Here is a 16237-nt window from a genome sequence, read left to right as displayed (position 1 = left end):
CACTTTACTGTGTTACCCTGCTAACATGTAGATATTAGGTAGCATTTTTCACAAAATAATTTCTTTAGATATATTGCACTAATTATTTTCAAACTTGGCCATTCAGACTGCCAATCTTGAATCAAATGCACAGAACACAGATCAAATTTATTTATTCTTCTTTATCCTCTTCATAGATATTCCTGTTTGTCTGTTTCTTCAAATGGCAGTCCTGTTTTGAGATAGACACAAAGAACTATGAACTCCTTCATTAAAACATGGGTCAAATAGTGCATGCCAATTCTGGAAATAATCTACGAACTAGACAACATTGAAATGGTAACCATCTCAAAGTGCCCTATTAAATAATGGACTAAAGGATGAAAAGCATTTCAGAGAATTTTGCTATGACCTTGACCTATGACTCAGAAATTTTCCAGCTGACATAGACCTTCTAATTCAATCTTATTACCCCTTACAACCAGGCATTTTTGTTTAACCTGAGAAAGTTCAAGCAAATAGGAAATAACCTATGGTCTAAAACTGATTATAAAGAATTTTGCTATGACCTTCACGTTGACTTGCTTCAAAGTCAATGCAAACCATTAACCAAAAAGCTTTGTTTATGTGAAGTATAAACCAAACTTATTAGCAAAATGGGGCTAGGTGGAGAGTATAGAGGCTCTTAAACAGGAATTTTGTGTGATCCAATATGACCTTGACATTTGACTTACAAACAACATTCAAGGTTTTTGCATACCCTTTAATCAAAGGCACTCAGTGGGTGAGGTATGGACCAGATTGGACCAAAGTGAGAGAAGATATGCTCCGGAAAAGGATTTTTCATTTAATACTGTTTTGACCTTCACACTTGACCTTGAAATTTGGTTCAAGGTCACAGCACAACCTTTACTCAAAAGCTCTGTTTATCTAAAGTATGAACCAAAGTGGGCTTTATGGAGAGCAGATACAGTAATTGTAAAACAAGAACATTTGGGACATATGTACTTTAGTGCAAACACAAGTGCTTATACATTGGCGCAAATAAATTTTAGCGCACAAACTTATTTCAAAAGAAAAAATGTTTTGTTTGAACAACGCCTGGATTTAATTTTGTGTTCGCTCAAGCACGTAAACACATTGCCTTTGATATCTAACTCACGTCCACAAGTAATACTACAAAATGTTGATAGAGACAAATTGCTTTTGTCCCAATTCAAAAGTCAGGGGCAACATTGCTCTATATACCTACATAAACCTACATAAAACTTTAAACCCTTTGTGAGGCCCTAGAATTGTTCAGGGGGTCATGATTTCGTTATGATTTTCTAGAAAAACACACAGGGGTAAAGTTTTATTTATATCAGCCGATCAAAGCAAGATATCAATCAATTGTGTATTGTCAGCGTTGATGATCGCCTATCTTGATCACATTTTCACCTCGAAGCACTAAAATAAAGTGACAATTAAAGGGAGAATTCAAGCCAATTTTGGAAGGAGCTAATGATAGGTACATGTACTAATAAGCAATAAAATTGAATTGGTCCATCCATTATTATTTAATTTGCAGAACTGATTTGATTACCACTTAACATTAACGATTGTATAAACAAACAGAATCGACCGTCCAAAATTACAGAAGGGTAGGGTACATATTCAGTAGTAAAAAATTGACTGAAGTAATTGTTTTGAGACATTAAAAAATGAATACATATGGAAAACCATTGGGGCATGATAAATTTTAGTGCTGAGAAGCAGTTGCAATAAAGGTGCAAAAATTTATAGTGTGCCATATTTTTTTTGTTTTTAAAGTATATGTCCTGAAAAAAGATTTTTGCTTGGTTCAATGTGACCTTGACCCATGACCTACAAACTTTATTCAAGGTCACTGCACACCCTTTGACCGAAGGCACTCTGTGGATAAAGTATAAGCCAGATTGCGCCAAGGGCAAAGAGGATATGCTCCCGACAAGAGATCTCAGACAGACAGATAGACGGACAGACGGATGGACAAACAGACTGATCACTATAGGGCGCCCGCAGAGAGGAGCCCTAATAATGAATTAAAACAGTGTGCATAGTTAATAAAACAATTGAGCAAATGATTATAAAGAAAAGGTGTAATTTTTTAGATAAATTGTAGAAAGAATTCAAATGTCATGCCTGACTAACAACTTATTATACTGGTAATATGAGCCCTTGAAATTTGATGGCATAAAAAGCAGAAGTAATTTAAGGCAATTTACCAATAGCTAATATTTCATAGCTCATATACATATGTACTTACGGTACATTGAATACTCTTTCAATTGAACAGCTTCTCCAGAATGTTGTTTTACGGATCTTTGAATTTATACTAAGAGCTATATTGACCTGGAATAATAGAAAGAAAAAACCAGTATTAGTTTATAATTCTACAAAAAAAAATATTGCCTCCAATTCTAAAATGAATTGGTCATAATTAAGATGGTGAATTCTGAAACTATATACAGAGAAATGATTAGGAATGAAAATCCCTTTGCTGTAATTAAGCATTAATTAGTCATTATAAGCGTGTTCGCTATAACCGTTCTTTATTGTAGAGTGTTACTGAGTTCACAGGCCTCATATCTCAGGAACAACCAGTAAATAGAGTGGTAATGAGTTCACTGGCCTCATATCTAGTACTGTGTAGAATATTTCTGAAGCCACAGGCCTCATATCCAGTATAATAATTGTTCAGAGTGTAGATAAAGTAACGGGCCTCATATCTTAATACCATATAGATTATTAATGAAGTCACTAGCCTCATATCTTGTACTATATAGGATGTTGATGAGTTGACGGGCCTCATATCTTGTACTATATAGGGTGTCGATGAGTTCTCAGGCCTCATATCTTGTTCTACACAGAGTGTCAATAAGTTCACGGGCCTCATATCTTGTACTATAAACAGAGTGTCGATGAGTTCAGGGGCCTCATATCTTGTACTATACAGAGTGTCGATGAGTTCACGGGCCTCATATCTTGTACTATATAGAGTGTCGATGAGTTCACGGGCCTCATATCTTGTACTATATAGAGTGTCGATGAGTTCACGGGCCTCATATCTTACATGTATATTATATAGAGTGTCGATGAGTTCACGGGCCTTATATCTTATATTATATAGAGTGTTGATGAGTTCATGGGCCTCATATCTTGTAATATATAGGGTGTAGAAGAGTTCAGGGCCTCATATCTTGTAATATATAGGGTGTAGAAGAGTTCAGGGGCCTCATATCTTGTACTATACAGAGTGTCTATGAGTTCACGGGCCTCATATCTTGTACCATATATAGGTGTCGATGAGTTCACGGGCCTTATATTATATAGAGTGTCGATGAGTGCATGGGCCTTATATCTTGTATAATATAGAGTGTCGATGAGTTCACGGGCCTCGTATCTTGTACCATATAGAGTGTTGATGAGTTCACGGGCCTCATATCTTGTACCATATAGGGTGTTGATGAGTTCACGGGCCTTATATCTTGTACTATACAGAGTGTCGATGAGTTCACGGGCCTCATATCTTGTACCATATAGGGTGTCAATGAGTTCACGGGCCTCATATCTTATATTATATAGAGTGTCGATGAGTTCAAGGGCCTCATATCTTATATTATATAGAGTGTCGATGAGTTCACGGGCCTCATATCTTTTATTATATAGAGTGTCGATGAGTTCACGGGCCTCATATCTTACATGTATATTATATAGAGTGTCGATGAGTTCACGGGCCTTATATCTTATATTATATAGAGTGTCGATGAGTTCACGGGCCTCATATCTTATTTTATATAGAGTGTCAATGAGCTCACGGGCCTCATATTTTAAGTACTGTTCAGAGTGTCGATGAAGTCATGGGCCTTAAATCTAGTTTAGAGTGTCGATGAAGTCGAATATATACGTGTGTTTGTGTATGTGTATGTGTACTCATATTACATCTGCAAAATATAACATTTCATTCATTTTTTTTTTTTATAAATTCTACGGTACACTACATATGAAGTTTTTTTCTCCATGCAACCACTTAAAATATTATGTAATGATTTGTTCATTCGAATAATAACATTAACGTAAGAAATAAGTTAACTGGCTGGTTTAGAAAGCAACACATTTTAAATAATGTATATAAGCTACTGTAAGTACACCGGCCGTCATCTGGTCATGTAATTTGGTTACCGTAGTTTGTTGAAGTTTTTTGAAGTAGTGATAAAAAATACACAATAGAATTAAGCAAATATAATTATTATTGTCAGCATCTCGGATTTTGAAAGTCTTAATTAGGCCTAATACATACCCTGAAACACGTTGTCATCCTGTGTTTACGTATTGAATGCGCTTCGATGACTTGCTGAAGAATTTCTTCTGACGAAACCCAACCTCGAATGAACTTTTCGTCTTCTCTTACTATACAAAAACTGCAACTGTATCTGTCAATAAGTTATGTCATCGCAATAACGTGTCGCATAAGCTTTACAGATACAATGTTTATATCGAGAACGCGGCTGCTATTTAAAAGAGAAAGTACATTGAATGACGTATGCGATTTGTGTGTACTTGACTTCACGGGCTTCCGGTTGTTTCAGATCACGGGCTTATAGATTTTCCCCACCATGTTTATGCTCTGTGGAAAACACAGAGTGGGTTTCTAAACAGTGAGTCAAGTCTGACGTCCCGAGGGTTTCCGATCTGGACGGTTTCACTATGCACATCGAGGTCACTCGTCTTATCGGTTTATAATGGAGCAATGTGTTTCTGGGAATTTCATCACATACATAGTCTAACGTAGTCTAATTAAATATTTGCTGGCTGTGACACTTTTCCTACCAACAGATATGCTTTTAAAACAAAACAGAATCTTCACCTTTTTTTTTTCCAAAGCTACGTGTTCAATCAACTCCCGCAGCGAACGTGCTCAAGTCGGACGGTTTCTATAAATACGATTTAAGCGACATGGACAATAAAAGTCTCCAACTAATCATTGCGGACAATTATAGCAATAATTGATTAAGTGAAAAGATTACTCAAAATGAACAATTATAATTCGATTTGAGATTAAGCTTTCAACAACTAGCTGAAAACTATAATTAACATTTAATCATAGTTCAAGTTCAAGTTCTTTATTCCAAGAGACAAATGTCTCATAGGTTATACATATGAACATATACATATTAAATAAACAGTAAGAAAAACAAAGTATACATAATCAATTTGGATAATTCACAGGAAGAGTTCATTGCTTGTTTGCATAATATAAATAAATATTTACCTAAATTACACAGTTATTATTATAAGAAAAATTATATGGCCCTCAAAATAAGACATTTTCACATGATGACACTAGTCTCGGGGCCCCCACTCATACCGCATGCGCGGATCTAGCAGAGGGAGGGGGGGGGGGGGGTTGGTCCTGGCTTTTTAATAGACAATGGACTTTCCCGGTAAACTCGGACATTCTATAAGTGAATTTTCTGGATCCGCGCATATAGGCTGCGTTCAATAATGCTGTTTTAAGGTCGTTCAGAATCATGGTGGCTACGTAGAACAATGTAGCTGCTACGATCTTGAACGCAGCCAAGATATTACAGCCATTTCCGTTACCACTTTTATACCCAGAAAGCAACCGAGAAAGTCAACCTAAACCAAGCTTTCCCTTGCTTTCAACATTGCTATAGAAGTACAAAGACCGACCTCGAAGTTATACATACCTACTGAATTGGATTATTGTATTTTTTCCCTATGTTCAGACGAAACTAGAAGATTTAGTTGTTGATATTAAACTGTATTATCTTACTAAACACTTCTGAACATGAATGTTCCCTGTGTACTTGTTCTATCAGTATGCATAGTTTTCAACGACAGTTGTGTAATATTACATTTATTTATATTTTAAGGAAAAATCTCAAGTTGCTCGAACTTGTTTCTAACCCTTTCTGTATGTTTTATGCAATAAAATATATTCAATTCATGTTATTGTATACGTATATGTCATTTAAAGGGGCATGGTCACGATTTTGGTCAAATTATATTTTTCTGTTTTTATTATTTACAATGCTTTATGAATGCATTTCAAATGATCAAGCCCGTCGACGAGTTTTAAGCAAGATACAGGGCTCACAATTCTTCGTCATGTAAACAAGGCTCGTGCCCTGTTTTTGTTTACATAGGTTCAATATACCAGTAAAAAATCTTTTTCAAGATGATTTGTCTATAATCCCATTCTTTTTAAGCATAAATAAACAGTACCTAACGATTAACACATTCATTTTAGGTCTAAAACTTGAATTTTCACTTCAACATTCAAAATGTAAACAAAAGCTTTGTTTACATAACGAGGAATTGTAAGCTCTGTAACTCGCTTATAACTCAACAAATGGCACTCAAATTTTGGCTGCCTATTAAAAATACCTCACTGAAGCATTATAAACATTAAAATCGAAAAAATAATTTTTGACCAAAATTTTGACCATGTCCCTTTAAAACTAGTACCAAAGTTTTGAAATTAACCATGCCTACATGTGTATTTATTTAAAAATTATTGAATAAAATTAAATTATAATTTTTATTAGGAAAAAAAACCCAAACGTTTCACCATTTTGACAGAATTCATCTCATATACATGTACATAATAATATTCTTTTCGCACCTTTCTAAATATATTATATTTAGAAATGTTCGAAAGGTTTGTTTGCAAAAGTGTCGCTTTATTCGCGGAATAAAATTTATGTTTTTAACATACGAAAATGAGCTCAGTGGTTGTACTTTTATACAGTATTTGGGCAGATGTTTAATTTGAGCGTCGGTGACTTTTATTTCAAAATAATAGCAGGCAATTAAAAGTGATAATAATTACCATACAATGCAACGTATCATAAAAAAAACATAATGTTCACCAAAAACTGCATAAAGTTCAATTTTTGGTAAAAAGTTCTTTTTATAACAAAAAAATCAGATTTCAGGAAGTGTTAGGAACTGTTACAATCACTTTGTACTTATACAATATAGAACGTCTACGTATTCAATTCATGGTGGATCGGTGGAGAATACAAACCAGTTAATTTTAAGGAAAACTGTAAATAAATAATAATGACCGATGCTTGAATTTGCAGTAAAAATGTTGAATAAAAAATATTTTTATTTACAACCTGTACATAAAAACTAATGGATTTCTCAGATATTTTTTTTTCAAGGAACGCTTTTAAAAGATAAGAAATGCTTTGATATTTCAACAATTCAACCATAATAATACAAGATAGTTGTCCATATTATTAACAAACTTGAAAAACATTTGTAACTTGCTGGACTGATACTTTCTTCAAAAAACAAAGAATAAATTCTATGTAAATTCTTCAAGTTTCCACAAAATTAATAAAAACACCAGTGTTTCCTTACACAGACTGTTACAAAGGGAAACAAAAATGGTGTTAATGAGCAAAATAAAATCTTTAAAAAAAATAAAATCTAGTAAGATGAAATGACGTTTTGAACGTTTAACTTCCTTTTTGTTAAGAGACGTCGAATAACCGGACCGAAACTCGGCTCTGACGATCACGGTGCCGGTAAGAGGTTTCCTGGTGGAGTGGTTGTGTCCCTGGTTTGCTTGTAGGGCTCTCGGGAACGTGATCAGCCATCAACAGCAATCAGTACATGGCCTGTCATTGAGGAAAGGGTCATACAATTCTAAATGAAGTGGCTTTTGAATCATTTTTTTTTTAAAATTCATTCAATGCGTGAATCCACTTTTACATTACTTAATGTATTGGAGATCTGCTATTCAAGAATCTATCAATTCAAAAAGTTTATTTTATCATTTTATTTTAAAAGTTTTCCTTTTAAAAATATTTAAAATAAGGGCCTAAATTTGGCTATTATACATAGATATTCACGGAGAAGCTATGTTAAACGAATAGTTTCTTGTTAATATTTTTTCCGGTGTATTTTCAATTTCCATTTCCTATGGAAACAATTTTTAGATTTCTTAGCAATCTTGAATATCCATCTTCCTTATGATCAAAACCCAGGACGAAACGGAAGATGGAGCGTACGGAAAATCTGATATCAAGTTATTTCTTTATAGTTGATAGTTTTTAAACTAAAATCAAACTTTTTATAAAATATTTACATCTTTTTTTAATGATTAATATCAATGAGTAGATTTATTCAAGCATTGTAAGGGGGCACACTGAACCGAAATCTCGACAAGCAAATAAAAAAAACAAATCCTTTTTCGTATACCTCCAAAATCCTAATCCCGGAGGGGAGGCTAAATATCTTAAAGTCAATTTGGTTAAAATGCATATAATTATTTTACCTGTCCTAAAAGTGAGGGGACAACTCCTCCAAAATTCAATTTTCTATATTCACCCCCTCCCCCCGATACTACGTGCCTGCATATAAGCTACATTTAAGTTTTTCACAGTATTTGTTGTTTTTGTTTTGTTTTTTTGCAAGGTGCTTTCCGGTGAATAGCCAAACAGTTGACTGAATCTTTAAATCTTTAATATTATTGAATAATTCTCATAAACCAATTGCTCCCTTTTGATCGCCATATGAAAACATAATAGCCGTTTTGAAAATATATATGAACCATTTGCTTGCAAATTTTTATCTACGAATGATTTTCTATGTGGGGGGGGGGGGGTGTAGTTTCAAAAAAGAATCCTCTGGTAAAAGGACAACTTTGACGGGGGATAAAAATTCTGTTACTTTAAAGATCCCTTTGTCCTGAAAGGTATACAGAAAATTGTGTGCAATAACAACGTAATTAGGATCTTGTCAAAATCAGTGTTCCGTGCCAGGTAAAGGAGTGTACGAAGTAGTTAGGTAAAGGAGTGTACGAAGTAGTCAGGTAAAGGAGTGTACGAAGTAGTTAGGTAAAGGAGTGTACGAAGTAGTTAGGTAAAGGAGTGTACGAAGTAGTCAGGTAAAGGAGTGTACGAAGTAGTCAGGTAAAGGAGTGTACGAAGTAGTCAGGTAAAGGAGCGTACGAAGTAGTCAGGTAAAGGAGTGTATGAAGTAGTCAGGTAAAGGAGTGTACGAAGTAGTCCTCATCACAATTCATGGTTCGGAGTTTGCAGAGCTCTCTCCTACATACAGACGGTAGAGAGAAGTACCAAGGGAAACCGACATATGTCACCAGAGACCTTCACAAAACAACAGCACCAGAGACCTTCACAAGACAACAGCACTAGAGACCTTCACAAGACAACAGCACCAGAGACCTTCACAAGACAACAGCACCAGAGACCTTCACAAGACAACAGCACCAGAGACCTTCACAAAACAACAGCACCAGAGACCTTCACAAGACAACACCACCAGAGACCTTCACAAAACAACAGCACCAGAGACCTTCACAAGACAACACCACCAGAGACCTTCACAAGACAACAGCACCAGAGACCTTCACAAGACAACAGCACCAGAGACCTTCACAAGACAACAGCACCAGAGGTGTGTTCAACAGAGCGAGCGCTAGCCAAAATTCCCTATTCCTGCAACACAATTTTGGTGAGCACTCGCTTTGCTGAACAGGCCTCTGCTGTATATTGCAACGACCTGCAATTTTAACCTCATTTACCTGTCATATAAAAATGGTCCTACTTGTCTTTTTTGAATAAGTAACTCTATAGGCTGAGTCTGACCTTGATATTACAATTCATTACTAAGGTCCAGGTGGACTTCTATGTTATTTGGATATCAACCTCCTCAAGCAGTAGAGCTCTGTGTATACAAATAGCAAATTTCAAAGCTTAAATATATGGATTTTTTTCTTTACAGTAAAATAATGGTTTATGGAGAAAGAAATAGTCACATTTAAAGTAGATCTCATGGTTAATTTGTCGACACCAAGCCTCCTTAAAAATCTATATGTGCAATTTGCTAGTTTGAAGGTTTTGTAAACAATTGGCCTAGTTTATTCTAGGGAGACAATCAGGATCGAAAAAAAGAAAGAAAAACAAAATGAGAGGCAGAAAATGGATGGGCTAGAAAAGAGGAACGCTATTTTGAGGGTAAATTCTAAATTCAGGTTGTTTTAATGGTGACAATACCGGTGTCTTTTTTCAATGGTTTAATTTATTTGAATGGTGACTGGTGAAACAAGATAAATGTACAACAGAATATTACAGGAAAAAAAAAGAAATTTTATGTGACAGATTTATATTATATTTCCAGACACTACAATAAAAATGAACATGAGACTACATTCATAAAGTGACTGAAACCTTCACAAATTCAGCTTTCATTTGACAGCCCCACTCACTCTTACACAAGCTGTAAGCTTCACATGAGAACATTTTACTTCAAGGCAAATAAACAAAATTTTCTCATAAAATGGGATACAAATATTGGTTCTCACATCAGACATCAATATATTATGTAATTAAGTGAATATCAATTCAAATTCTTTAAACTTTCCATTAGAATTAATTTGCCAATTTTCACAGTTGTCACCTAGTTATATAGATTAGCACTCTTTGAAGTGTTTGTTATAGAGTTCATGGTTTGTTGCCTGATTCTGTCCCCGTTTCCACTCCTAGATATAAGTTATATTTGGATCCTCCCCATCAATCTTCTCCCTCTTCTTCCTCCCCTGGCTCCTCTCCTTCTAACTCTCCCATCCCTTCCACGTCATCCTCTTCATCAGAGTCGCCAGCCACTTCCCGATTTTCAGCCTCCAGCTGTTGTAACTGTTTTTCCAGCTCAATCTCATCAATATCTGATACCACACGTGGCTGTAAGCATAAAACAATTCTATCTTGTCAATATCTGATATGATAATGGGCAGTATAAGAAAATTTACTTACATTATAAATATCAACACTTTTATGAAGTTTGAAATAGTATAGAATATTTAATTATTGATAAGTGTATATAAATCTACTGTAGTGCTTTATGGCTCACATTTTTTTTACCAAGATGTAAAAAGATATAGAGAATTAATGTACCTATTTGCCATATACATTGGGAAAATAATCCTTAATATTAGTCACAAAATTCTTGCCTAATTTTGGTTGATAGATGTGCATAGTTTTTTCCTTTATTAGACAATTCTGATCATTAAGCAGTTTTCTATAACCATACTTGACAACATGTATTTAGTTCCTGATTAGTACTACATGTAATACACTAGTTTTTGTTTATACTGAGACCTATATTGCACGTGTATATGCAAGTTACCCTTCTTTGCTGCTTTGACTTGTTAATTTACACACCATGGCATATAGCTCTAAACAACCCGTTGTAGTTGCTAGTACCTGTTTGTGTATGTTGAATATTCCTCCGGCCTCCTCTATCGTGAGCTTTATGCTGGCGATGGCTTTGTTGAGTGTGGCTAGGCCCTCAGTTCTCTCCAGGGTGGAGGTTGTCATCACATACAAGGGCGGGGCAATCAGATTTATCTGACAATGCAATACATTACTCATTTAAACACAAAAAAGCAACTTTTTCACTTCAACTGAATGAGCTTTATAGAATATATTCAATATAAATCAAAACCAATGGAGTGTGCAAAGTGAATTAAGCAAGGTCTGAGAGGATGACTTGCTATTTGTATTCAAATCTAAAACTGTAATGTCCCTTTCATACAATGTAACTCTAAATTAAGTTTCCTTTTGTACCCAGTTCACTGTCCTAACTTTCCCTTTCTATGTTCTTATTTTGGCCCTTTGTATGAAAAAGTTTGTTGTTGGAAGAATCAGACTCGAGTTTTATTAAATGTACAAAACAAATTGCAAAAATTCAAACAATAAATATGGCAATTTTGAATTTGGATATACAGTTGAACTTCAATATCTAAAACACTGATATTTCTTATACATAGACATGTCGAAGTGATTTGTAAGTCCCAGCTACTTATTTTTTTCAAGTATTTTACTTTCGATATCACGAATATATCGAAGTTTTTAAACAGACCCATCTAGTTCGAGATAACGAAGTTTGACTGTATACATGTATATCAATAACATTGATGCAAAAATGGTATCCTAAATTCATCCTCTGCTCAAGTATTGTGAGCATTTTCCAAAGCCTACCTTGATTGGCATGGACTCTGTAGACAGCTCCAGACCTTTCTTCAGAGCTCGCTTGACAGCATCTACTCCTTCATAATTTGTACAGGCAACCTCAATATCTACAATAAACATTTAAAGTAAACCATCAAACATAAAGAAAGATTGTACAGAGTGTAACCTTTATTATACATTATATCAACCATTAATTTCAATAATCTTTGAATTGCTTTGATTTATTGTATAGTAGTAGATATATCCAAATCTGATTAAAATCAGAACAGTGGGTCTCTAATTAATGGTATGTCATTACATGTGTGATAAACCAAGAGCAATGAGGATCTGAGTTTGATAAGATTAACATTGATCTGCACATTGTATTATGTGTCATTCACTGCTTTAATCTTCACATTGTTTTTGATATTCACATTGTGTTATGCTATAATTATTACTTTGTAAGTCATGTAGACAGCAAACTGTACACAGCATTATTTTTTGTTTTTCACCCTGTTTTTAATTCACCCTGATAAGTTTGTAATTAAGAAGCAATTACATTACAGTATATGTATTTCATTTCATTACATTACAGTACATGAAATTCATTTCAATTCACATGGTAATCCACGGTACCTGCTCTGATTTTGACTGCTTGAGGGGTAAGCCTCCTTTTGATGTTCTGCAGTAAAACACTCTTTGTTTCTTCATCAATGTCCAGTTCATCCAAAATTTCAGGATTCCTACATCACATATATGATACATACAAGTATATTGGTTAGTAAATAGAGTTATTCATTCATGCATTCATTCTTTCTCTCTCTCTTTTTAAATACATAAAAATTGAGAGAAATACCAGTTTCGTTTGCTTAGTACAGTATGTAAAAAAATTAATATGCACTCTTTTCATAGAGCAATTATGCAATATATATAGGATCTTGCATCATGAGATCAATGTTCAAACTCTTTTCTTTTTATGTAGTTAGAGAACTTTAATCTTTGTATAGCATGTATTTCATCAACAAATAAGAAACAGCCATCAATCTGAATTGAATAATAGCATTGTTTGCATTATCTTACGTTACAGCATGTTTGAAGGCTTCATAGGAGGCCCCGGGTTTTTTGTATTTGTCGTCAAAGAACCAGGCTGTTTTTGTGTACAACTCTTCCATCTGTTCATCGCTGTGGAACTTCATCAATTCTCCAACATGGCGTAGTATACTGTTAACCTGAGAAAAATCATGTGTTCCTTCCAAACTGGGTTTCAAATGATTTAGATAATGTATTCAATCAGTTTCTAATTAAAGAAGTGTACATGTTCTTGATAGCAGCTTCAGTCATAATTCATAGTACATTTTACAACTTAAAAATAACAAACATATTATTTTTATAAAACTTACTGCTTTTGCTTTAGCGAATTTTTCTTCACATTTGGTGACCTCCTCTGGTGAGACTCTTCTTTTTGAAAGATCAATGTATCCTACAAAATAGCAGAAATCAGTCATTAGTGTATCCCTTCAGAGAAAAATTATAGAAATATTTCATCCCAACTTTTATCTATGACATCAAATAGTGTCATCTAAAACAAAATATTTAATACACATGACCAAACACAACCTGCTGGCTTTCATACATGACAAACAGAAAGCATTTACAATATTTATCTATATCACAAGTAAATTAAGAGTAAAAACTGATATAAAAGGCTAGAAAAATCACATGTGTAACAGTGATGAGTTTATTTCCCCACTTTTCACAAACTCTTGCCAAATTTTACAAAATCTAACAGTCCCCGCCCCAGTAAAAAAATGTAAGTGGTTTTAAGTTGACCAGTTCCTTGAAAATAATCAGTAGCCCACCTTTGTCTTTGTCCACTCTTATGACAACAACACATTCATTCCTGCCGATACGGATGAGTTTGTTGATAGAACGGATACGTCTTCTGGACAATTCAGATAGGAGAATCATGCCCTCAATGTTGTTGTACTCCAGTAGATGTACGTAGGCTCCCATCTCAGCAATGGAGCGAACATTGACCATAACAACATCCTCTACTTCTGGATACTTGTTCTTGTAAAATCTACACGTCAACACCATTGTGCTGGCTGTCACAGTCTCTCTGCGATAAAAGAATGTAATAGCAATGACACTGAACAGAAATGAGCAGACTAACTAATAAATGAGCAATCTGAACACATGATAGATCAGTACTATAAAATTTTATATGTTTCAACAAGATGGTAAATGCATAATGCTATCAAAAGTTTTAAAACAGGAGCATTCTAAGGCATGCAAAAATTGCTTGCATGTTGTAAAAGCAGATACACAATTTGCCTAAATGTACAAGTATATGTTGTATATACAACAGAAAAGGTAAAAATGATAAGTTTTTATTACTTTAATTCTATATTTCTATGCACATCTCTGCTTAAACTAAGAGAAGAATGCCAATTTGACAGATTTTTCCTCAAAAGAAATATGTAAATGATGTCTCTGTCTATTCTAAGTATGCTATGTGGAAATTAATCTGATGCAAATAAATGCACATAGAGCTTACTGTGGGGTGTCTTCATATAACAGTATAACCATTTCCTGAATTAAAGTTCATTACACACTCAATTAATAGCTCGAATTTCCTCTGCAAGTTTAACAATCTTTGTGTTTTTTGTTCGGCTCATAAGCCTCTACAAGAGAATAGGAGGCATCACAAGCATAGTATACATATATATTGCTTGAAAAAGGGACAGAATATACCCAACAGACAGTAGCAAGACCAGAACAGCTGTGGTTCACGTGGACACACCGGTATTCTGACTAGTTTAGCCATTTATTTTGTTATACTTACGTTCTTGTCGTTAATCACACTTTATTGAATAAGTTACTATTCATGAAAATATCATGATAATTTCCTTACCCAATAAATTATGCTTTTTCTTACAATTTTTACTTACTTTTTAAGGAATAAATTCTGAACTGATGCAAGTTTAAATTTGTTAACTCATTCATCCATTGTTTCGGGTAATGAATGTAAAGTGTACGTTGGGTATTTTTTTTTTTTACAGCTACATATCATATACATATTTTATTTAGTAATAAAGTTTAAAATTGATTGGAGTAATCTTAGTTTATCATTGATAATGACAGAAAAGAAATCTTTTAAGAACAAATTAACTTGCATCTGGAAATTTATGATCGGGATCGGAGTATCGGTTAGAAAGCGGGGTTTTCAGACTTATCTAAACAATTATTTTAACACATCTGATATCCGCGCATATTTTAGGTCTTGATATTTTAGAATTCATTTGTGGAGACATGGAAAATGCTTCGGTTTCGGATTTGTATCGAGTGCTTGAGAAAGTTGTAGACGACTTTAACTCCCTAGATAAACCAAGCGTGTGTAGTAAGGATGGAAACAATCTTATAGAACAGACTCGACTGCAATATCTTACAGCTGTAACATCCTCTGATGCCAGTCCAAACACAGTGCCTAGTGAACGGGTGAATATCGGCAGTTTAATCACTGAATACGAGAAGAGCATAGAAGAATTGCAACTAACTCTATCTGCCCTCCGTTCTCAAAGAAAAGTTTTGGAAGCAGATATTTCCAGAGAGAGGGATGTGAAAGAACAACTGGGCAGAGTTCAGTCTGCTCTCTCCAGCAAACTTCAAGAACAGAGCACAAGGAAAGAGTCGCCCAACAGCTACAAGGTGCAAATTGAAAATCGTATAAAAAACGCAAAAAAGGAAGGGAAAGGATTGCGAAACAGTCTTGGAACGTTCATCAATAAACATTTTCCTTTACCAACAGAGGAAGCTGTGAGTGAAGCACGGAAAAGGCTGAGGAGTTCAGAGAGGAGGTATACAGAAAACCTATCGTCCCTGAAATCGATTCTTGAAGATTTGGTGAACAAATGCATGGAAGATCCAAACGATCCATACATTGATGTTGACGACAGCATCTGGCCGCCATATGTGGAACTCTTGTTGAGATGTCAAATTGTAACTAGACATCCAGACAATAACAAACTGATCAAGCTGATTCCCTTTCATTTATGATTAATTCTCTGTGTTAAGACATCTATTTTTTATATCCTGATATATTATGTTTAACAAGATGTATTTACAGCTTGGAACTGGTGTAGTTCATGTTCTTCAGATCCAGTCATTAAAAAGCATACATGTTTCAAATTAATATAGAATAAAACTGAAGGCCCATAAAATTCAGTGCA

The 16237-nt window shown here is 34.5% G+C and overlaps 2 protein-coding genes across 2 annotated transcripts; one reads left to right on the top strand and one right to left on the bottom strand.

The window, feature by feature from the left end:
• Window positions 1-10060: 10060 nt before the first annotated feature.
• Window positions 10061-15023, bottom strand: LOC128166186 (eukaryotic translation initiation factor 2 subunit 1-like). Its single transcript, XM_052831187.1, has 8 exons — window positions 14960-15023; window positions 13868-14127; window positions 13409-13488; window positions 13089-13237; window positions 12645-12751; window positions 12039-12136; window positions 11262-11405; window positions 10061-10739 (listed from the first exon to the last, which is right to left on the bottom strand). The coding sequence occupies exons 2-8, from the start codon at window positions 14103-14105 to the stop codon at window positions 10572-10574; spliced, it is 984 nt and encodes a 327-aa protein (XP_052687147.1). The 5' UTR covers window positions 14106-14127; window positions 14960-15023; the 3' UTR covers window positions 10061-10571.
• A 179-nt stretch (window positions 15024-15202) lies between these two features.
• LOC128166187 (centromere protein K-like) lies at window positions 15203-16232 on the top strand. Its single transcript, XM_052831188.1, has one exon. It carries the CDS (start codon window positions 15321-15323, stop codon window positions 16062-16064), a length of 744 nt encoding a protein of 247 aa, XP_052687148.1. The 5' UTR covers window positions 15203-15320; the 3' UTR covers window positions 16065-16232.
• Window positions 16233-16237: the final 5 nt, after the last annotated feature.

The sequence above is a fragment of the Crassostrea angulata genome, chromosome 10 (genome assembly GCF_025612915.1).
Source record: "Crassostrea angulata isolate pt1a10 chromosome 10, ASM2561291v2, whole genome shotgun sequence".
Classification (NCBI taxonomy): Eukaryota; Metazoa; Mollusca; class Bivalvia; order Ostreida; family Ostreidae; genus Magallana; species Magallana angulata.
The sequence above is the reverse complement of the archived record's forward strand: the minus strand, read 5'-3'. Positions and strand labels throughout refer to the sequence as shown.